The 23,775-nt window shown below is 46.5% G+C and overlaps 1 protein-coding gene across 1 annotated transcript in view; it reads left to right on the forward strand.

Moving 5' to 3' along the window:
- CACNA1C (calcium voltage-gated channel subunit alpha1 C) overlaps window positions 1–23,775 on the forward strand; it is a 650,688-nt gene that overhangs the window by 379,021 nt on the left and 247,892 nt on the right. Inside the window, 3 exon segments of the mRNA XM_027592946.2 lie at window positions 7,247–7,328; window positions 7,331–7,385; window positions 13,933–14,072. Coding sequence (XP_027448747.2) covers window positions 7,247–7,328; window positions 7,331–7,385; window positions 13,933–14,072 — 277 coding nt within the window.

Here is a 23,775-nt window from a genome sequence, read left to right on the forward strand (position 1 = left end):
TCCACTCCATTATACCCAAAGAAAAGGTAATATCCCTGAGCCGGAGTGAACTCCTTAGAGAGGAAGGGGCTGGCCATGTTCTGACAGCCAGAGCTGCCCGGTGAAGGACGGGCCACCTTAGAAGGAAATGACAGCCTGAGGTAGAGGTCACCTGGAGGGATCGCCTGCTGTGGGCAGGAGGCTGGCCTGCGGGCCGTTTGGGCACTCCAGGGGGGGATGCAGGCAGCACATGACAAAGGTTGACTGTTCCCTCTGTACCAACCACATGCTGGACACCAGATAAAGAACTGAAGCAGGCTGGTCTCTGCCCTGTGGGGTTTACACAGAGGAACCCAGACTAGGGAGGGACCCAGGGATGGACAGAGATGCTGTCTTGGAGTCAGGGGTAGTGAAGGGTCCAGGAGGAGCAGACAGGTCCATACCCCAACATCCAAGGTGGCCTGCTTGGCACTCTTTGGATCTGAGTCAGGTGCCACTGGGCTGGGGCAGCCGAGGCAGGGCCGGCCTCCAGAGATGAAGATGTGAACTTGAGGAATTAGTAAGTGGATAAGTCACTTCAACTTAGCATCACGTGTAAGCACAGAGAAACAGTCCAGTTGGAGGAGAGTTTTTGTTTTTTTAAACTGAGCTACTGTAAAACCCATGACACTGGCATACTTCTCAACTCACTCAACTCAGCTCAATTGCTACTTGCCCTCGCTAAATAGGTGAAATGTTTTTTCAAAGCTGCTTTACTTGTAGGCTATTAAATGGTTTGTGCTGTTCCCTTTTTCTTTTTTTTTTAATATTTTATTTATTTATTTGACAGAGAGAGACTCAACAAGAGAGGGAACAGGGGGAGAGGGAGAGGGAGAAGCAGGCTTCCCGCGGAGCAAGGAGCCCAATGCGGGACTCAATCCCAGGACCCTGGGATCATGACCTGAGCCGGAGGCAGACGCTTAACGACTGAGCCACCCAGGCACTCTGTCCTGCCCCCTCTTTCTTTGCTAGAAGTCCTGAGTCTCAAGGCCAGACCATTTGAACCACCAGACACCTTCTAAATGAGGCCCTTGGGAAGGAAGGGCCTGTCCTCAAAAAGTTCTGCAACGGAAGCATTCATCCTCAGGGGCAGCCCACATCCCTTTCCAGGCCCCTTCTTCCCAATCCAGGTGCCCCGGGCGTCTGCCCAGGCATCTGTCCAGGGTTTCACAGAAGATTACGCTGTCAACTTTCTGATGAGTTATTCCCTATGAAGGTGAAGGCTGATACAGGTTTAAACATGACATCGTGTACTTTGGTTGGAGACCCCTAAGGAAAACCTTTAAGATCCAAAGGAATATTTCTTTTTTTTTCACTGTGGTAAACTCATATATAACATAAAATTTGCCATCCTAACCATTTTTAAGTGCACACCTCAGAATCACTAATTATACTCCAGATGTTGTATGGCCGTCACCACTGTCTACTTCCAAAGTTTGTCATGCCCTGAAACAGTTCCTCCCTCCCTCCAGCACCTCGTAGCCTCTCCTCTACTTTCGGTCTCTGTGAATTTGCCCATCCTCGACTTTTCATTTAAGTGGAATCTTACAATGTTTGTCCTTTCATGACTGCCTTCTTTCACTTAGCGTCATGTTTTCAGGGCTCATCCATGTTGTAGCCTGTTAGACCTTCATTCCTTTTTATGGCTGACTAATATTCTGTTGTGTGATTATCCCTCATCCACTGATAGGAGAAAGTCTTCTTAATGGCTGAGTTCCAGGCTCCATTAAAGACCCCAGGAGAGAGGAAGATTTGGAGATCCCTGCTGCCCTTCCTTCCAGCTACACCACGTAGGTGGCCCTTTACTGCCCAGAGGCCCCTGGCGGGCGCAGCAATCCAAAATCTCAGTCAGCCCGCAGATAGAGACCCCTGTGCTATGGCAGAAACAGCACAGGACCAGCCATGAGGAAACACAAGTACTCATCTATGGGGTGGATGTGTGGCCTTGGACAAGTCCTCTTACTTGGGATGTGTGTCTTTGTAGGAGGTCCTTCCAGCTTCTAATATTCTACCAAGTCCCTCAGTGTCCTAAGAGACACTTGCAATGCAGCAAGTGGTGTGGGGCAGAGTAGACCCTCAGGAAATGTGTGTGACCTACTGCATGAAGGAGTGAAGGACCGAGAGAAAAATTGGAGAGTAGGAACTGAGGTATTCTAGTTTCTTCATCTCCCTTCATTAGAAATAGTCAGGAGGCTGTTTTAGAGGTCAGGTTGAATGATACTTCAATTATGAAACAATCTGGAATACAGGGTGCTGTTTGACACATTATTATTGTGTTTCTTGTCTTTGCACCTTGTACTGAGATGGAATTGTATGACTGGGCTTCTCATCAATTCTGTTTGGTGTAGAAATCTTGGCAGCTCCAATAAATACACTTGCATAAATGTAAGTGAATACACACAGGCTCTCTTAGTATGAATTCTCACACCTTGGTCTGTTATATAGCAGGTGTGAGCTGTGCAGTGTTCAACACAGATGGTGGGCATCACCCAGCTGTGCCATGCATGTGTGTGTGTGTGTGTGTGTGTGTGTGTGCAGAAACATGCACACGTGTATAGACATGGCAGGCTCTCCATTGTTGTCCTTGTCTGAAGAGCTCTACCCTGGCATGGCTTCTGCTCATAAGGAGTCTGTGTTCTCCTAAAGCACAAATATTAATGATCTCCTTGCTGAAGGACCTTTTTATTATAAAAACCTATTTGTATTTATAGTGATCCTCAGAACAATGAGGAGAGGAACCCTTTGTTCCTTTCCATGTCTTGGAATCTGACTGTGCCTTAGGCAGAACCGCACACATACAAGGGATTGGCATCCTCACTTGCCATAGAATTTTGAAGAGACTTTGGAAATCCTCTACCACTTTGGAATTGGTATTCAAGTTCCCAGAAAAACAAAGAAATAAACAAACAAAGCAGTGATTCTTCTTCTCAAATAAAATCTTAATGCAGAAACCAGCATTATAAAGCCAATAAAAGTCTTCCAGATTAGTCAGAGATGGCTACTTCTTTTTCTTGTATAGTCTCTGTCCTCACCCCATCATATCGGTTCCCTGGACTCTTTTGAACTGTGTTAGGATCCTTGGACAACTTAGCATGTGGGTACAGATGGTGCTGCTCTGGTTCAAGTTGGCAGGGGGCGGTCAGTGAGCAAAGCCCCCCCTAACCTGTAACTGCTCCCAGAGCAGCACTGTGGAAGTCCAGGGCTCTCTGCAGCACTGCATTTTTTTTTAATGCTTACCTAGTTCTTTTACAGACGAGGAGACAGACCCAGAGAAGTAAAGTGATTTGCCCAAAGACATACAGCCAGTGGTACCAGAATCAAGATTATTACCATCAAAAGATAATTGAGTCTCTGTCCTATATAATGAAAGGTAGGATACATGTACATGAAAAGATAAAGGGAAAACTAAAATTAACACTGTACTCATCAGTGTCTATTAGTTCCATAAGTGTTTAGAAGACATCGTGGTTCCTGGAATCTAAGGCTCTCTCCACTGAATTTTTCTAAATATTTGAGACATGGGTGTTGCCATGGGCACCAGCTGCCTGCAGTAGTGCTGAGAAATGAGCAGGGAGAGAGGAAAGGAAGGGAGAAGAAGATGAAAATGGAAAGGCAGCAGTAAGGGGAAAGAGCCCTGGATAGGAAGGAAGGAAGACAGGAGTGTCTGAAAGGCTGAAGTCATCACACCTGCCCCAGGCAGGTAGGGCTTCACCCTTGATTTGGGAAGGGGGTCCTCCAGGAGTCCTGGGACTCCATTCCGGCTTATTCCCATTCCAGCCTTGACGTCCTCTCATCGGCAGGTTTGCATGCCTCCTTGACCCTTTGCAGGGTCAACACAGAACAGTAGGAACAGAAACTTCCCAGGTTGGCTTCCAAAGTTCCTGAGTTCCCAAAATCACAGATCAAAAGGGGCAGTTCACAGGCTGAGTGCTGTGCATTCTCAGAGAGCTCTACGGTCCCTCAGGATTCGGGGGAGCACGGAGCTCTGGCCTCAGAACTCAGGCAGGAGGAGGGCTATGAATAAATGTATATTCACAGGACCAGAGGCACCAGGACATTAGCACAGCAAGAGAAAGTTCTTGGACAAACTTTTGCATTTCTCCACTCCATTCATTTTTTGCCGTTTTTTTTTGCCGTTAGGTGTTTCTGTGGCAACACAACATAGGTTTTAAAAGGATCAACCAAGCTGTTTCATTTGTTTACATTGTTTGTTTCTTTCTTGGGTTTGGGCGGGGAGGGTGGGATTAACTTCAAGGGCACTCAATCCCTAAAGTCAGAACGAATACAATAGAGCCATCAGCATGCGCACGTGCTCAGAGGCAACAGGCACCTACCCCTTCTCAGGATTCTTTGTCCCGACCACTTCTTACTGGCCACCTGGGCCCTTTCCAGTTCTATCTCAGATCCTTAAACAACTTAGTATGAGGACTGACCCAGTTGTGTCTCGGGGGATAAGCGGGGACCAGGGAGAAACCTTCCCCTGGCACCCAGGAAAGCGAGATGAGATGAATGGACCTTTTTGACCAAGGGTCAGGGAATCTGCTTTCCCATCTTCTGCACATACCTCCCTGGCCTTGGTATCTTACCAGCATTCTGGATTTTCAAGTAAGGAGGTTAATTAAATACCTTCTAAGATTCTTTCTATCTCTCCAACTCAATGGGTTTAAGCAGGATAACTTCTGCCAAGGCAGTACGTTCCCATAATGTGAAAGTGCTTTCCAAGGGATGAGATTGGTCCTCACTGAGAGGGATTCCAGCCTCATCTCTCCTCTCTTTAGTTGGCACGCTCTCCCTGGGCAACCTCATTCAGCCCTCCCTGCAAGCTGAACTCCCCCTGACCTCCTATGTCTGATCACCAGTAACCCCACAAATGTCCCACAAATCCTTTAACTCAACAAGTCCAGAACTGATGGCTCTCCCCTCAAGTCCCCCACTGCAGTGAGAGGCATCACCATCCAGAGTCGCCCAAGTTAGAAGACTTGGGGCGGGGGAGCACTTCTGCTGTGTCTTCCCCCCAACCCCTACATGCAGCCAGAAACCAAATTACCTTCTTTCTATCTCTAAAACCCACCTAGTTCTCGCCAATCCCGTTGTCTGTCTTGCTCAAGCCTTCATGGTCTCTGCATGGATCACCCCCCAACTCCCTCCACCCCCATTGCACCCTCACTCCCTAGACCGGTGCCAGATTATAGCGCACGTTCCGACTCCAACATTCACTATCTCCTCAGGATAGAATCCAAGCACCCAGGGGCAGCTCCAAAGCCCCTGGTCATTTTGCGCCTACCCACCTCTCCAGCCCCATAACCTTCACTCCAGCTGATCAGATGCCTGCATTACCTGAAGCTCTCCACACACACACAACTTCCACAAGCTCCCTCAGGTTGCACATGCTTTCCCTTTCAACTCCGTCCTGATGGGGTTTTAACCCATCATCAACCGAATCAACCCACTTTAACCCAACATCACTAATTTAAAAGACCAGAGGCTCCCACATACTGTTATTTGTTCCTGGGTCATGCTCCCCCACCCCACCTCTGTAATAGGTAGTGAGTAAAAGACAATCCTGCCTCTGAGGTGCGGATTAAGGCCGGCTTCTCCATTCCCTTCCACAGCTACTGCCTGATCAGGGCCTTCACCGGCACATGGGCTAGTGGTTCTTAAACTTCAGGGTGCCTCAGAAACACCTGGAATCGTCTGCAATGCACATTCCCAGGCTCCAGAGCCAGGAAATCCGCCTCAGTAGGTCTGGGTAGGGCCCAGAATTCTGCATTTTTAAACTTTGCCTCCTCAGACTGCTTCACCCTGAGCTGGGCACAGTGAGGCCAGCACTCATGCCAAATCTAGCAAATCCGAAAGAATGGATGGGAGCACAGGTATATGAGTGGGCTTAGCCCCCCCCACAGAGCTACCCGTCAGAGTCCAATGTCCCTGGTCTTGGAGCACCTTCCCAGCAGGCAAGACAAGAGCGGGTATGCCTTCCTAGGTGATGCCTTCCCAGGTGAGCTCCATCTGACCCAAGAGGCGAGTATGCCTTCCAGGTGATGCCTTCCCAGGTGAGCTCCATCTGACCCAACCAGGATGGGAAGATAGGTCCAGGAGTCTGAGCCTACTGCTTCCTGGGGGCTGTGACTGGGCCTGTCCTGCTTGAAGGATCTGTGGCCGAATGCCATGTGGACCAGTGTTTTTGTGGCTCCAGTGAGAGATGGGCTGAGGCTCCTGCAGAGGCGAGCAGTGGAGCATGAAGGCATCCAGGCAGCCTTCGCCTGGTGGGGGCCATTAAGGCTCTGCACTGGGAACAAGGTTGTGGGAGAAAAGCAATTAGTGGTGAGGGAAGCCAGTGAATCAGCACACAGAGTCGGCTCGCTCTAATTGAGCCTACAAGTTTGTCCTGTTAAGTGTGGGCTCCAGGGATAGGAGCGTCATCCTTAAATGCAAAGCCTTCTTCAAGGTGGCAGAGGGAGGAAAAACACTACCTCCCACCTTTGAGAAAAGAGATTGAGCCTTTTCTCTTCACTGCCCCACCCCAGTGCCTGCCTCCATCCTGGAAATGCCTGATTTCTCAGCTGAGGGGGTCTGTCTTTGGACAAAGATTTTTATTTTCTCAAGAAAGAGAGAGACTTCTAGTTCAGGGGCAGGGTATATGAGCAGATTGCCTATGTTTCAGCTGTTGTTAGGAGCTTTTCAATGTCTCAACTTCTTTGCGGCTATGTTCCTCGTCTAATCAGTTTGGAGAACGTGCTTAGTACACTCCCCCAAGATGGGTTCTTTATCTTCAGGGTTTGTTACCTCAAGGTGGCGGTACACTTTTCCTGTGGTTCTGTCCCCTCCTTTCTGAGCACTGTTCTCCTCTGTCTTGGCATCCATTTCCCCTACGCTCAAGACATTATGAGTTCTCTTCTGAGAAGGTACAATGAAACATTCACTAATTAACTAAATAAGACGTTTTTCCAAAATGTGTAATTTTTCTACCACCCTAATATTTGCATTTTATGGGACATTTGAAGACTAAAAAAAACGCTTAATGCCCAATGAATTGGAGGTCTAAGGTTGTAACAGACTGGGGAATTGGTAAATCTGGCTAGGAGGTCCTACCCAGGTCCACCTAGATCCTACCACAGAGTGGGCAGCACTCTCCTCCACCTGCTTGTGAGATCTGCTGGTTCAGAACTTTCCAGATCCCTGATCTCATTGACTTTATTTTTCTCTCCCTTCTATTTTGTTTTCCTAGGAACGAGTGGAATATCTCTTTCTCATAATTTTTACTGTGGAAGCATTTTTAAAAGTAATAGCCTATGGACTTCTCTTTCACCCAACGCTTACCTCCGCAATGGTTGGAAATTTACTAGATTTTATAATTGTGTTGTAGGGTAAGTATCACTACCTTTCTCTCTTCCCTCCCCTCACCCCTTACTATCCACCAACATGTGCCTTGTTTTCTTCTGTTATTTGTATCTCTTTTTGATTTGGTCATAGAGGCACTGGGCACCAGGCAAGATGAGAGGATCCATTAAAAGTCACTTTGAATTCAGACTTTCTCCAAAGGGAAAAGAGGTCTTACTTAAGAACGTCTCCCTCATACACATGCTCACATGCGTGCATTCACAAACACACACACACACACACACACACACACACACACACACACACACACAAAACACAGAGTGGAACCAGAGGGCTTTTAATGGAACTCAGCATCCTCTATGCAGCTGAGGAGATTCCTCTGCTTGAGGTCTTTTATTCCATCTCCAACCACATCTGGCCTGACAGCTCTCTGAACCGGTTCCCCTGCTGTGTTCCTGAGCAGAGTTCGTCCAGTTGGCCTGGCGAGCAGCCCATGGGCATGGGGGTGGGGACGAAGCTGGCACATAGGTGCTATGGATGCCCACTCTCACCTCTACAGTGGGTCTCATCGGGGGCCCCAGGAAACAGGCTGCTTGAGATAAGTGGGGTGAGGAGACAACAGAGAACTTTGAAGGGCCAAAGTCGTGGGTGGCCTAAGTAGAACCAAATACACCTTCCCCAAACACGCCGTTCTGCTGTAGCATGAGATAAATCAAGGTCAATATATGCTTTAAAAAAAAAAAAAAGCAATGTAAAGAATCATAAATAAAATTCAGAAGTGATGGTCTCCTTATCTGGGAGTTAGCAACTTTACAAAAAGATCCTATACATGTGCTATGTGAAATGTAGTTCATTAAGACACAGTTGATGAAGTTTTAACTTGCTCCTCCCTTTTGTGAAGGGAGGGCACCCTATAGCAGATTCTACTTGGGCTTCTTGGAGCTCATCTGTCATTTCTCTGAGCCTGGAGAGTGGTCACATGGTGGCCACCTTGCATTTTTACTCCCGTGGAGTTCTGATAGCCTTCAGTGTCAAGGTCAATATGTCACTGGGCCCATATCCCAGGAACCTGTTTTTGATTGGCACCATTTGTGCCATCCCAGTGAAGACACGGGTCCCTTGTGGACTCCTCCAGAGCACTCCACTGCTCATCATCTCACGGGAGTGTCTGGTCTTTCCTGCAGGAAATAACAAGAGCAAATCAAGACCATTGAGAAGTTATTTCCTTGCCTCTGGCCATCTGGATGACTTATTAGGGTTGTTTGGAACTGTTTTAGGGGTTTTTCTTTGTTGTCTTTTTTTGCACAGCCAATGAAAGACACACTTTGGCCACATTAACACCAAGGATATTTGGGTGACATGAGAAGCACTAAAGTTATTGGAGTATTTGCGAGGCATAGATCTGGCTCCAGAGGACTCAGAGTGAGGATGCAGTTATAAGAGAACTTGCTGCTTCTGTTCACACCAGGATAAACAAAGAATAACTGAACAAATGCCTTGAATTAACTCCGGTAAACCATAGCAAAGGCATTTAAGTACCTTGTTCCACATGCCCCCTAAATCCTTTCAAATTCAGTGTCTTTCTCAGGGCCTCGGGCTCTGGGGAACCTTTCACATATGCCTAGAAAAGAGCCCCAGGAATGAGATTGATAGAGAGATAAGGGTGCCTTCAGGGACTAATTTTGTTTCCGCAGAGAAGCTACATCTTCTTCTCAGGATTATGGAATGAGTTAGAGTTGACTGCGTACCATGCTCTGCCCCCTCCATGGCCTCACCGGCAGCCTGGGAAGTCAAACCAGGAGCACAGGGCAGAGCTTAAACCAGAGCTCGGGAGGGAGGGAGCAGATGCCTTGCCATGCGGCCTGTGCCTTTTTGCCTTGTTTGGACTTTGCTTTATCCCTCACCCTGCTGCTCCTCCGGTAACCGCAGAGGGCAGGCTTCCTGGGGTCAGCCCAAATTTCAGTCACATCTTCCTGGGGTCTAGGCCGTGAAGCTGATGAAGAGGAAAGCATCCAGACTGGCCCTCTTCCAAAAAATGCCTCTGGTTTGGCTGTTTAAGCCACAGAGGTTTTGATGCTAGTGGTTGCTTAACTTGTGGGCTCATATGACCCGTTGGGCTTTTCCCCCATTACTAGCACACACGGACATATTTGACACCCAGCTTCTCTTCTCCAAGGGCATTGGTCCTAGCGGTTCTCTGTCTAGTCTCAATCTTGGCCATCCTTCTAACTTGAAAAATCACACACACACGCACACACACGCACACACACACACACGCGCGCACACACACACACACGGTGTAGCAACCTGCTCTCTACCGCCATTCCTCCTTTTCCTGCCCCCCCCTTTTTTTATCATATTAAATGGGTATCTGTCTACTTCCCTTATGTCTCCTGGGAAAGATCTATTCTCCCAGGCCCCTCCTCTGTAGCCACTTAGGGGAAGGTTTCTTGGGCTCTCCTACAGTCAGAGGGGAATCTGCCTTGCCCTGGGAGAGCCGGTTTGGTCCGCCTGCTGCTGAGTGCCGGGCAAAGAGCTGCTCTCTCATGTCTGTATTGCACGGAAGGGCCTGTGACAAGAGGCATTGCCTAACCCCCCACAGACCTGTCCACATTTCCTTCCTAAAGTGGAAGGGTCTCCTTGGTACAGTGGGGAGATGAGACTGCTGAATGAAAGTGGGGAGGACTTCAGAGGCCTCTGTGAGCTACCTCTCCCCACCTCAAGCCAGGGACCTAGGGATCCTCACTAGATCCCCCTGCCTGAGACATTCTACTCCAGCTGCAAGGGCTTTTGCTACCATCTCTCTCCCAGTGTGGTGGCCCTGCCTTTCTGAACTGCTGGGCCCTCTAGAGCTTTGTTGTCCTCTTTTTAAAAGCTCCAAGTCCAGCTAAGGAACTGCCAGACACAACTCCTGAAGAATCCCCCTGCCAAGCATCCATATCTGAACCCAGCCCTTAGGACAGATAGGCACAAAGCAGTGGTTTCAGCTTTACAGTATCTAATCAAGGAGAAACACACCAGCCCCTACAAGCCAAGAACACCTCTAGACCCATTCCTGAATTTTCTACCTTTTCAAAATTAAAATCAGACACTTAATAAAGTGTCTGCATCAAGTTGGGGCAGAGAAAAGAGAGAGAAAGTTGTCTAACCTCTGTTCCCTTCAATAAATAATAATATGTGAACATCTTGTACCCTAATAAGCATACTGCTTCTTCCAGGAAAACTAGGAACCAAATCTGGTTTGGATTTGGAATGTTGTTTGACAAACTTGCAAACTGGTCTCCATTTTTCTAAGATTTCAGCGATCTAGACTTCAGTGGAAAGAACATTTCTCTGCAGAGAAAGAAGCCTGTTTCCCCCATCCTGGCAACTCTGCCTGGGGTTCAAGGCATCACCAGCTAACATAGGACACCATCAAACTGCCAAGCTGAGCTGAAAGAATCACAGGCTGGGAAAGACTTTAGATGTGGTCTGGCCAGAGTTGTCAAACTTCTTTTAGCTACAAGCCCATTGTTCAAGCAAAGCCTTACTCAGAGAGTCACGAAATCCATTCTGTTCCCGCCACTTATCTCTGGCCTCGCTGCCCAAGAAGTCCCTAAGCAGTTCCATGGAGCACAGTTTGGAAATCCTTCATCTAGAACAACCCCATCCTTGCTGGGGGGCCCTGCCTGATTTGCGTTTCTGCAAAGCTAAGCCCCCAGCTGCAGCCTCCCGTGTTTCCAGATCCAGTTCCCTGGGCATGAGTCATTTCAGGAGCTCAAGCCTGTTCCTCAAGAATGAAGTTGCCCTGGCCTCGAGTGCAGGTCAGATGTGTGGCCCCAGTTTCTGATATCTGGGCTTCCCCTTTGACCCTCGGCCCACAGCCCAGCACACACTCTGTGACAGTGAATTGGCAGTCATCTCTAGTAGAAAGGGCAGAAAATTGCCCCCATGCGTCCTTTCCCCTATTTTTCTTGGTTACCACAAAAAGCCCAAAATTCCGGGTTCCCATCCCACGTGTTCTTTGAATCCTGTGCCCCTCTCCTCGCCATCCCCCTGAAACCTTTCACTGTGCCTGTGTTCCCCACAAGCCACTGCCCATTCAGGGGTCAGCAGACATTTTCTGTAAAGGGCCAGATATGCATTTTCAGCTCACAAGCTGTGTGCTTTGTCCCGACTAGTCACCTCTTCCGAGAAAACAGCAATGGACAGCAGCAGTAGTGTGAATGAGGGGTATAGCTGAGCTCCAGCAAACTCCATGTACAGAGCGAGTGGCCCAAGGGCTGCCCTAAACCCTCAGCTTTGTCTCTGGCCACTCACTTAACCTCCTGGCTCCCCCAAGGGTCCTGCTCCATCACAGTCTCTCAGGAGATGGCCACTCTCTCCCAAATGCCTTGTTCTGCAGCCAGGAGGTCAGGAGAGGGGCCCTGCCTTTCTCTTATTTCCGCTTTCAGACTGCTGGCCCTCCCCCCTTCCTAGCCACCTCTGGTTCTGATGTGTGTGATCAAACCCTTCCACCCCTGCTTCTCCCTATGGAGTCCCCTTCTAGGCCTCTGGGGACTCCTCATTCCTTGAAGACAGGAGCTCTTGGCTCACTCCCAACTCTCTCCAACCTCACTATTCCTGTTGTCACCTCCAGTAGCATCTTGGTTCCTTGATATCTAAATCCGCCCAACCCCCCGCCCAGGGATCCTGACTCCATCTGTCTTAGATGCCCACTCTCATGGTGATAGCCAGTATCCCTGCCGTAACTAATAACTGCACCCTCCCCCATAATCTCAAACCAAACACCCTGCTCTGGAAACACTACCAGCCCTCTTTCCAGCTTACTCCTCTAGCACTTTGACCCTGACAATCCATTCATCCTGTCCCATTCTCTCTGTTCCTCTGCCCATTGTGTCCAGTCCTCCTTTTAACCAGCTTAGATGCCCAGCCCCATCACAGTCTCTCACTTGCGTGTACAGTCAACTGCCTTCTTCCTCTCTTCACTTACCTTGCTCATTTGGAAAAACACCAACCCTAATCAAATCCAGCTAGATGGAAATCCATCTGGTACCTGAAGCTGTGCCACTAAAAGGGGTAGAGAAACCTGCAAAGCTGAGCTGATGGGTTTCACTTGACACTTGTGACCACCAACTTCAAATAGGTCCTTGATGATACCTGGCAACCCTATTCTATGTGCTACTCCATTCACTCCTCCACTTTCTTTGGTGAGTCTTTTATACCTTAGCCTCCCCCTTTAAACTTCCAATACCTGCTCCCCATTTACATTTTCAGCCGATGACCTTGCTACCTGTTTCCCTGAGAAAACACATGTAACCACGGGGAACATCTGTACCCCTATGATGTACCTTCCCACTTGAACCATGATAAACCAGCCTTCCCCTATCTAGGGCCAATACCCCTCAGGGTGCAAGATATCCCTTTTGCCTCCTGCAGGATAGCAATCCTTCCAGTAATTGTTCTCTCTCTTCTGCATGGTCAGATTGTCTGTCTCTGTTGCATGACTCCTGTCACATATAAAAATGCCGCTGGATCTCCCATTTAAAAACAAACACGACTCTCTTGACTCCACACCCTCTTCTGGCAGCCATCTTTTTTCTTCTACTACCTTTTACAGCAAAATTCCTCGGAAGTGTTGTCTATACTGTAGCCACCAGCCACCAGCCATGCGGCCACTCAGTACAGAATATGTGGCTAATCAGAGGTGAAACACACTGTCCATGTAACATATAGAGCAGATTTCGAAGATTTAGCACAAAAGGAGTAACAAACATCTCATGAAAAATTCTTTGTATTTATTACAGTTGAAATGATAATATTCTCGTTATGTTGTAGTAAATAAAATACATTATCACAGTTAATTTCGCCCATTTTTACTTTTTTAACGTGGCTGCTAGAAAGTTTAAATTACATATATGCCTCGTGTTTGTGGTTTGCATCATATTTCTTTTAGAGCTATCTCAGACTTTTCTTCCTATCCTCTCTTGAGCCCGTATCCATTAGGCATTTGTCCCCATCACTTCTCCAAAACAGATGTTTTCAACGTCTCAGGAGTCTGCATGTTGCTAAAGCCAGTAGTTAGTTTCCCATCCTTGTATCTGCAGCACAAAGCCAATGTCTATGGGATCTTCTATTTGTGCCCAGGCAAAATCAAAGGGGAATCATTTGGAGTATGGAGGTGTGTGGGGACGAGAGAGGGTGTGGTTGTGGTTCCTGGCCACGTGAGGGCAGGAACCAGGAAACCATGGAGTGGAGAGAGGGCACTGCAAAGGGACAGAGACACTCCAGCAAACTTTAGCAACTTTACACTTCTGTCCAGGCCACCCAGCTTACACAAAACCAGTTGTGTTCGTGCACGGCTTTATGACTGCAAAGGGCCCGCCCATCACCTCTCAGACCTCTCTGGGCAGTGGTGATGCCCTTGGCTGGGCAATACCCACACTGAGGGGATGTCATCTTAGGTCACGGTCCCTCCCACGCACACACCTTGCTCTGGTTCCTGGGCTAGGGATGCCTGCAAACTCTGCTCTCCCAAGCTTCCTTCAGAGAATTCAGGGTCTGACAGCTCCATCTCCCCTTCCTCTCTTCTAGGCTTTTTAGTGCAATTTTAGAACAAGCAACCAAAGCCGACGGGGCAAATGCTCTGGGAGGGAAAGGAGCTGGATTTGACGTGAAGGCACTGAGGGCATTCCGTGTGCTGCGTCCCTTGCGCCTGGTGTCTGGAGTCCCAAGTAAGTAAAGCCATTCTTCTGGTTCACAGTGGTATCTTGTCACCCACCCCCTGCTGTCCTGTGCTGAGTTGCCAGGAGCACTTTGCCAGGAAATTGATTCCATATAAACGGAGGTGTTTTTTCTTAAAAGAAATCCTTTGCTTTAAAGAACCTAACTCTGATGTGAGTCCATGAGAACACACTGTGGCCGCAGCTCCTGTAAACCCCTGGAAAGAATCCACAGCAGCTAAACAGCCAAATGAAGACAGGCTACCCCAAGAAAGAAATCCCTTGGCCATCTGAGCCCCACCCCCACTCCCTCCCCAGGCCCTGGGCTGGGGATTTAAATACATTTGCAGCAGAGGAGCCTGGTGAGCAGAAAAGGCTAATCCCTGAGGCTCAGGCTCAAGGTATTTTAGCCAATGAGATTATCTCTACTTTCTGTATTTTTCCAGAGAACAATCAGAAAAGCATCAGTGGATGTTCAAAAAGTTCTATTTGCCATTTCTCTCAACCCTCTCCTTCTTTCATGTCAAATGGGACATTTCCGGCTTCAGAAGTCCTATTTATGGACAGGCTGCCTGCCTTTGTGAGAATTGGTTTTGCCCAAGGGTGGAGGGTGTTCAGCTCTCTGAATCAGGCCAGAGGGCGTTGGAGAGATATTGTCTATCCAGATATCAGTCCGGTGGACAGCCTGTCTTCTACCTCTTCCTCCAGAAGCCTGCCCCACTATGGATGAACCCCAGGCACTGAAAACAGCAGCTTCGGGCATCCAGCGTCACCCCCAACAAAGCACAACCCCAGTTGCTCTTGGGGATTAAGTCAACTTTCAGAGAGCTCTTCATTCCACTGCTCCTTGATCAATTGGTGCAATCTGGGCATAATTCTGGACTTGCGTGCTGAGATTTTTCCCTCTCAAGTCAGCTCCATCAGATCTGGCCCATAACTCAAGGTAGAGGTCCCTATGACTGGGCTGAAACCAGACAAGCTTGGAGATGGGAGCAGGGGACAGGAAAACAAAGAGGTCCTCTGAACACCGAGCCTTTACCATAGAAACGTGAAGAACCTTGTATTAACCTGTTCTATTCTTTCCGTACGTGCACAGATTAGTGAAAATATTCTCCCAGAGAAACCTAACTAACCAGCAGCAGCGCAGGACTAGGGACTTCCTAACCAACTTTCTCTCCTATCATACAATACAACTTCTTGTAAAGGATTAACTAGTATAAAACTCTTGACTGTCTTAGACTTTTACAAATATATCCCATCTCTTCAATTACATTATAAGCTCCCAGAAGCCCAGAACTGTGCCTTGTATTGTCTCCGTTCCTGCACCATGCCTACAATGGTCTCTGTACAAGTTAGGGGAATTTACTAGATAAATGAAGGCAAGAGTTGGAATGCCTTCTCTGCAGTGGGGCCCCCTGGGCAAAGTTTGTGGTCTGTCTTAAACTCAAAAGTGAACATGGAGCTAAGCCACACAAACACTTTTGGAACAGATTCTTTCTACTTGGCCTTAACCATTTAGGGCATCTAGGACTGGAAACAGTATACAGTCGACTCTTAAACAATGTGGGGATTAGGTGTGCTGACCCCCACCTTGCGCAGTTGAAAATTAACATATAACTTTTGACTCCTCCAAAACTTCACTACTAATAACCTACTGCTGACCAGAAGTCTTACCAATAACAATAAACAGTTAACACATATTTTATAAGTGTTATACTATATTCTTAAATGAAGTAAGCTAGAGAAAAGAAAATGTTATTAAGAAAATCATACAGGGGGGTGCCTGGGTGGCTCATTTGGTGAAGCGTCTGTCTTCAGCTCAGGTCATGATCCCAGGGTCCTGGGATCGAGCCCTGCATTGGGCTTCTTGTTCAGCGGGGAGCCTGTTTTCTCCCTCTCCCCTCTGCCGCCCCATCTCATGCTCTCTCTCTCTCAAATAAATAATAAAATCTTTTTTAAAGAAAGAAAGAGGGCGCCTGGGTGGCTCAGTTGGTTAAGCGACTGCTTTCAGCTCGGGTCATGATCCTGGAGTCCCGGGATCGAGTCCTACATCGGGCTCCCTGCTCAGCGGGGAATCTGCTTCTCCCTCTGAACCTCTTCCCTCTCGTGCTCTCTATCTCTCATTCTCTCTCTCTCAAATAAATAAATAAAATCTTTAAAAAAGAGAGAAAGAAAGAAAGAAGAAGGAAGAAAGAAAGAAAGAAAGAAAAAGAAAGAAAGAAAGAAAGAAAGAAAGAAAGAAAGAAAGAAAGAAAGAAAGAAAGAAAGAAAGAAAGAAAAAGAAGAAGGAAGGAAGGAAGGAAGGAAGGAAGGAAGGAAGGAAGAAGAAAGAAAGAAGAAAGAAGAAAGAAAGAAAGAAAAAGAAAGAAAGAAAAAAGAAAGAAAGAAAGAAAAAGAAAGAAAGAAAGAAAAGAAAGAAGAAAGAAAGAAGAAAGAAAGAAAGAAAGAGAGAAAGAAAAGAAAGAAAGAAAGAAAGAAAGAAGAAAGAAGAAAGAAAGAAAGAAAGAAAGAAAGAAAAAATCATACAGGGGTACTTGGGCAGCTCAGTCAGTTAAGCATCTGCCTTTAGCTCAGGTCATGATCCCAGGGTCCTGGGATGGAACCCCGAGTCAGGCTCCCTGCTCAGTGGGTAGCCTATTCCTCCCTCTCCATCTGCCCCTCCCCACCCTGCTCCTGTACTCTCTCATGCGTGCTGTCTCTCGAATAAATAAATAAATTCTTTAAAATAAAAGAAAGAAAAATCATATGGTGGGAAAAAATACATTTACAGTACTGTTTCTGTATTATCCAAAAAAAGTCTGCCTGTAAGTGGACCTACACCTTTCAACTCATATTGTTCAAGGTTCAACTGAATATGATGGCCAAGATCCAATTTCCCTTTTGTGAAGCCTAAATTCTTTGGGTTTTCTTGGTCAGTCAGCCATAACTCAGTAGACTAAAATCGAGGAATGAGAAGGAAGGTGAGAATAACTTTGAACATGACTTTAAGGAGCTTAATATGATGGTGCAGCCAATGTGTCAGTGATAGGAACTATGAACTATTCCAAACTTCCAACCAAACTACAGTGGGCATAATGACTCTTACCCTCTTATGTACATGCTTATTAGGAGCCCACACTTTCAGAGCATTGTTCTGGGTATGAGGACATACCATAAAAAATAAATACTTGAGGAATCTGACAATCTAATAAGAGTGTATCAGTCAGCTTTTTGCTATAGGAACAAACAATCCCAAATTCTCAGTGACTTAAAATCAGAAACATTTATACCTGGTCATGTTACATGATGATGTCGGCCAGCTGCCACTTTTCTGGGCTTAGCTAGAGCCCAGGTTGAAGAAGCATCCAGTAGGCTATGTTGTTGTCATGGCAGAGGGCAGATGCTCAAAAAGGGGGCAAAGAGCTAAGCCACACAAGCATATTTCAGGCTTTTGCTCAAAATGGCTTATATCATGGCTACTCACTTTCCAGAGGCCAAAGCAAGTCACATTGCTATCTTTGTCCCAAGGATAATGGGACACAGAATTATACTGTACCTACAGAGAAGCAAGGTGAATAATTGTGAACAAACAGTACAGTCTAAAACAAAGAGATTGAGGGTTTTATTAGTAGAAATAGTTACAGTAATGACTCTAGTACAGAAATTCTTAATTAGAGGTGCATATGGTTGAGAGTCACTCATGCTTCAGTGCATTAAAAAGGAGAATCAGATTACATACAGTAGCTAGGGTTCCACTGTAAAAACTTCCTAAAGAAGGTGTCCCCATCTCCACATGCATTTAATTTATGGTAGAACTGTAGAGTGGGGGTCAGGAAGAGGTAACATACCTTGGAATTCCTCTCATCAAGAAGATGGTACAGTACCTCAAGGATAAGGGCCCTAATAGTACCTGCCATGCAGTCCAAGAAGATAGCTTTGTCATTAAAGATGATCACACTGAGATGGTTTTGCAGTTGTGGGCAGCCTTGCAGGTGGCTTCATGCTTACGCATAGGGCTAACAACTGTGTCTTGTGTTCCATGGGTCGCCAACAGAGTAGCTCTTTTTGGAGCTTAAAGGAAGGGGCTAATCCAGCCCATCACCCTTTCTCCTGGAGAAGTGTCTGTGTGACTTTTAAATAGTAAAGTATGTAGATCGTGGTGAACAAGTACCCTGGGCTAGTTTGGTTGATATCATCCAGGAAGATGTCAGCAATATCTCCTACCACTATAAACCTAGACAAATTCCATTTCGTAGAACTTTTAGGTGTCTTCTTTCATATTTCAGCAGAACTCCTCGAAAGAGTTGCCTCTATCTGTTGTCTTCAATTCTTGTCTTCTCGTTCTTTCTTAAAATCCACACCAGTCAGGCTCTCTCCCCCATTACTGCAGTAAAACATCTCTTGTCAAGACCACCAGTGATTTCCCCATTATCGAATCCAGTGGTTAGTTCCCTGGTGCCCGTTGTATTTGATCTAGCTGCAGCATTGGATGCAGCTGATCATCCCTTGTCTTTGAATCACTGTCATCACTTGGCTATCAGGACACGGTTCTTTCTTAATTTGTTTGCTTTTCCTTATCAGAATCACTTGCTGATTCTCCCCTCACGTTCTCATCCTCTTAACATTGGAGAGCTGCAGTCTAGATCCTTAGACCTCTTCTATATCTCAGGGATACTCTGTTCTGAGTATCTGGCATTAGATATACCTGAGCCTTCTGGCATTAAATCTTGCTTAAATGTCTTCTAATAACTACAAACTGTATGTTACCAGCCCAGACCTCTGTTCTAAACTCCAGACTTGTATACCTACCTGCCTATTCCATTCCTTTAATTTGATGTCTCAGCATCTCGAACTTACCACATCCATAACAGAACTTCCAATCTTCCCAAAGTCAAAGTCTTTCCTGTCTTGGTCAATGTCAACCTCATCCTTCCAGTTACGCAGGCCAAAAATCTTGGACTTACCACTTTCTCTCACCCTTTGTAGGCAGTCCTCCAGGAAATCCTATCAGCCATACCTTCAAGAAACTCCCTGTTTCTTACCACCTCCAACACCTCTCACCTGGATCATTACAGTAGCTTCCTAACTGGATTCTCTGTTTCCACACTTGCCCTTTGCCACAGCTTAGTCTCAGCACCATAGCCAACATGGTCCTTTTGAAATACAAATCCTTGTAAAATACACACCACAGCTGTGGTCAAAGCCCCCCAAGTCTCCCCTCCCTCACTGATGAGAGCCAGAGTCCCACAGGGCCCTACACAGTCTCCCTTGTCTCCCCTCTGAAATCATCTCCCTCCACCCTTCCCTTCTGTCTGTCCCTCCTTGCCAGCCTCCGTGACCTCCTTGCCATGCTTCCAACATTCCAAACCCAGCAAGACTTCACGCTTGCTGCTTCTTGTGTCCACAACGCCCTTTCCCCAGCTCTCTGCTGGGCTGGCCTGCTCACCAGACAGTCTCCACAGAAATGTCATCTTACCCACTCTCCCCAACCATGTCAGCCCTGCTCATATCTCCTGTGCCCCCCTCCCTGCTTTATTTTTCCCATTTTACTCATCACCATCTGTCACACTGTATATGTACTTGTTTATTTACTTAGGTTTACCCTTGTCTCACGAGAATATAACCTCCGTGAGGACAATTTTTGTTCATTTGTTCACTGTTATATCCTCAGCATCTACAATGCCAGATAAATCTCTGTAGACTGAATGACTGCCTCTACTCAGCCGCCTCATGGCTGAGGGGCAGCGCTACCTGCAGCCGTTACTAAGAACTACCCAGCTCACTCAAATTCTAATGCTAAACCACCTTCCAGTTATAAATGCCTCTTTAGCATTTCCAGAGGGTATTTATTTCTTCTTATTTGATCTTCGTGACAGTTGTGTGATATTTGGATATACACATATGTTATTTCTTATAATAAATAGGTTAGTTGGATGGTTTGTGGGTATGTAACTCTAAACCCAAAAAGTTGCTCTTATTTTTTAAACATCCATATGTGTACTAAATGCCATTGAAATCTTTTTTTTTTTTAGAGAGGGAGAGAAAGAGAGGAAGGGGGAGGGGCCAAGGGAGAGAGAGAATCTTAAGCAGGTTCCACACCCAGCATGAAGTCCGACATGGGGCTCTATCTCACAACCCTGAGATCATGACCTGAGCTGAAACCAAGAGTCGGATATTTTAACCAACTGAGCCACCCAGGTGCCCCATCATTGAAATCTTAAGATCACAGATTATGGAATGAGAGAGCTGATTGTAAGGGTGCAAGCCATATATTAATTTGACAAAACCTACTGGGTGCACCCCTGATAGAAGATTCTGGTAGCTGTTACAGTAGATGCAGAAATGAGTCATGCTGGGGCGCCTGCCGTGGCTCAGGTCAGTTAAGCGTCTGCCTTCGGCTCAGGTCATGATCCCAGGGTCCCGGGATCAAGCCCCGCATCGGGCTCCCTGCTCCGCGGGAAGCCTGCTTCTCCCCCTCCCTCTTCCTGCCTGTCTGCCTACTTGTGATCTCTCTCTTTTTGTCAAATAAATAAATAAAATATTAAAAAAAAGAAAGAAACGAGTCAGATGCTAAGTGTGTTCTCAAAGAGACTGAAAAGTAGAAGAAAAGATCCTGTTCAAAGAAATGATGGTATAGAACAAAAATTGGAGAGTGCTCTCCCCCTGCCTCAGAAAAAAAGCTTCAGAAAAATGTGAGGAGTTCTGTGACAAGGATGCTTTGGAGATGCCACACTTTTGGGAATGGGGATAAAGAATCAGGAAGGTTTCTTGAAGGAGGGTGGCATTTGGAATAGATCCTAAAAGGTAAATAAGGGGAGGCATTCTAGAAAATTATGAAGAGAAAGGAGAATGACTGTGGCCCTGGGGTTGTACACAATAAGTTTTCAGAGGTGATTTCACTCTGGATGTACAAATTAATTGACTCCTTCTATGCTATTCTGTGTAATTGAAAGTTTTGTCCATTTTGCTTCATCAATTAAGGATCTCAGTTCCCACTGCTTGTGAGGCATATGCATACTGTACCAAAGGATAGACCATATGGAATAAATGTTTTGCACAGTGAACATGAACTGTGTTCAAACATTATGAATAACATGGAGGGTTGTGATTAAATATTCGCAATGTATACAACAGGGAGTGCATTTGTTTGTGGGGCAATAAGCAAAGGGTCATTTCCTCCTTTCCATGCAATCCCATATGCCCTCCTGGAGAAGAACTTTCAGGAGTGGATTGAATAAAGGGATCAGACAGATGGAGGTGAGAAAGTGTTTTTTGGATTTGTGAGGTCTTTGACAGAAACTCCTAGCAGCCAACTTGATTTGACAATGAAGGGGATTTGAGCAGTCACCTCCATGCAAAACCAGAGCCAGCCTTAGAAAATAGCATCCATTCACCGTGAACATTTATTGAGCACTTTCTGTAAGCCAAGCACTAAATGAGGCCCTGGAGACACAGAGATAAATAGAATACTATCCCCATCTGTTAAGATACTTGAATGCTATAGAGACTTTTCATGGGACATGCTTTCCCTCTGATAGGAGTATTTATAAGATTCTCAGTTAAAAGTGTCATTTCTGGAATCACACAGAACAGAAAACAGCTATTAAACAAGGGTTTGCTTCCTAATTGAGAAGTGAGAAGGAGCAGTAAGGACCATGTGTGGAGAGGAGTCAAACCCTTTCTTCCTATTTTTTTCTTGCTGAGATTAGAACTGTTTCCTGAAAAACAAATCAACACCAGTCAGCCAACAAATACCTGTTGATTGGATACCAGATAGAAAGTGCCAGGAGAGACAAGACATAGTGGTTTTGAGCAAGAGTTCTTGAATCAGACTGCCTGGCTTCTGCACCGACTTACTCTGTGACCTTAAATAAGTTACTAAGCCTTTCTGTGCTTTAGCTTCCTCATCAGTGAAATGGAAATAACAGTAGAACCTATTTCATATGGTGTTAGAAAAACTAAACGAGTTAATGCACGCAAAGCACTTAAACAGTGCCTTGCTTCTAGCAAGTGCTCAGTTAAATGGTAGCGGTTACATTACATTGTATCCCATCACATGATATTATACAAGGCATGTAAAATGGAAGAACACGACAAAATCACTATCAAGACAAAACAGATATACTTTATTTCTTTAAGATTTTGTTTATTGATTTTTGAGATACAGAGAGAGCACAAGCAGGGACAGGCAGAGTGGGAGGGAGAAAGAAGTCTAAAGCAGACTTTGCACTGAGCACGGAGCTCAATCCCACGACCCTGAGAAGGTGACCTGAGCCAAAACCAAGGGTCAGACGCTTAAGCAACTGAGCCACCCAGGTGCTCCAAAGAAATATACTTAAATGGTAAAGAACATTTAAGAGTTAAATAGCAACATGAGACCAAAAACTACCAGAGAGGCATTATGTATGCTAGTGAAGTAGATTCAAGGGGGAGTTTCCCAGGGACTGTGGCAGCCCAGGAAAGCTTTATGAGGAGACAGTATTTGAAATGAGCCTTAAGTTTTTGGTAGAAGACATAGGGATAGAGATGAAAGGACATTCGGGGTGAAAACCTCGTTCGTTTGGGTCACCAGCCCAGGCCAGCATGTAGGTCTCCGTGTGGACCGGTCCTCCACTGAGGACATAGTGAGAACCGGGTGAGGCAGTTTCGGCATGGAGCAAACCACAGTGGGTCCTGGATGCCAGGCCAGTAAGGCAGTTTTCTAAATAGACTGTTCTTTCCTCTCCGCTGGAAACATCCAAAAGACTGCATTGCAGAGAGACAGCAAAATGCCTCGGGAATCTCCTCAAAGAGTATGAGAATGGATGGCAGATCTTAGACTCCAGGGAGGTTCAGTAAGCCACCCTGCACACAGCTAGCTGGTGGCAAAGCTGGGGTCAGAACCAGACCAAAGCAGCCTACCCTCTCCCACCCTGCCCAGCCTCCTTTCCGGAGGCCAGGTCCAGGGCATCCTGTTCTCTGAGCACTCTGCCAGAGACCTTACACTACAGAACACCTACCACACCTGCCTTTATTGCTATTGAGAGAATGCATTCTTGACTTCCTGCTGCAAAAGTTACAAACTCACCTGAGCGCCCAAATACCCAGGTGAACCATACTCATCCCGTAATGCAGTTTTTCCCTCAGAATGGCTTCTCCCCTCCTGGGGATTAGTAACTGTGAAATTGGCCACACTGATTAGCAAATGCTGCCAGTTAATTCAGACCCATTGGGGCATATTAGAGCTGCTAAAAACAACTCTTCTGAGTGTTTTACACTTTGATGGTTCAAAAGCAGTTATGCCATCCTGCCTGAAATTTGCTCTTCGGTAAGGTGGGCCACAGTGGATTTGCAGTCACCGTTACTGCTCCCAGGACAGTGTTCCCAGGGGGGTGCCTGCCCTGCAAGGGAGGAGGAGTGCTCAGGTACCAGAGATGGTCCGCAAAAGCTCCCTCACTGAATTTAAGGACACCTCACTGTTCCAGATTTGATGAGGGAAAGCCTGCCTAGAGTTGATATTTGCAAATCAAGTCACTCAGCCCCTGAAATTTACAGCTTTGAAACCTACGACCCAGAGAAGGACCCATGAGTCAGAGCAGAGGCTGAGTGCACATTGTCCTCTCCCCGCCCCCTGCTGTTTTCTTCTGCCTGTGTCATCACTTCCCGGACCTCCCTTTCTTCTGGTTCATGTAACAATTCCATAAAGTACCAGCATGTTGCAGGTGAGGTGGCAGGCCTTAAGCCTGAAGTGGACAGA

The sequence above is a fragment of the Zalophus californianus genome, chromosome 9 (genome assembly GCF_009762305.2).
Source record: "Zalophus californianus isolate mZalCal1 chromosome 9, mZalCal1.pri.v2, whole genome shotgun sequence".
Taxonomy (NCBI): domain Eukaryota; kingdom Metazoa; phylum Chordata; class Mammalia; order Carnivora; family Otariidae; genus Zalophus; species Zalophus californianus.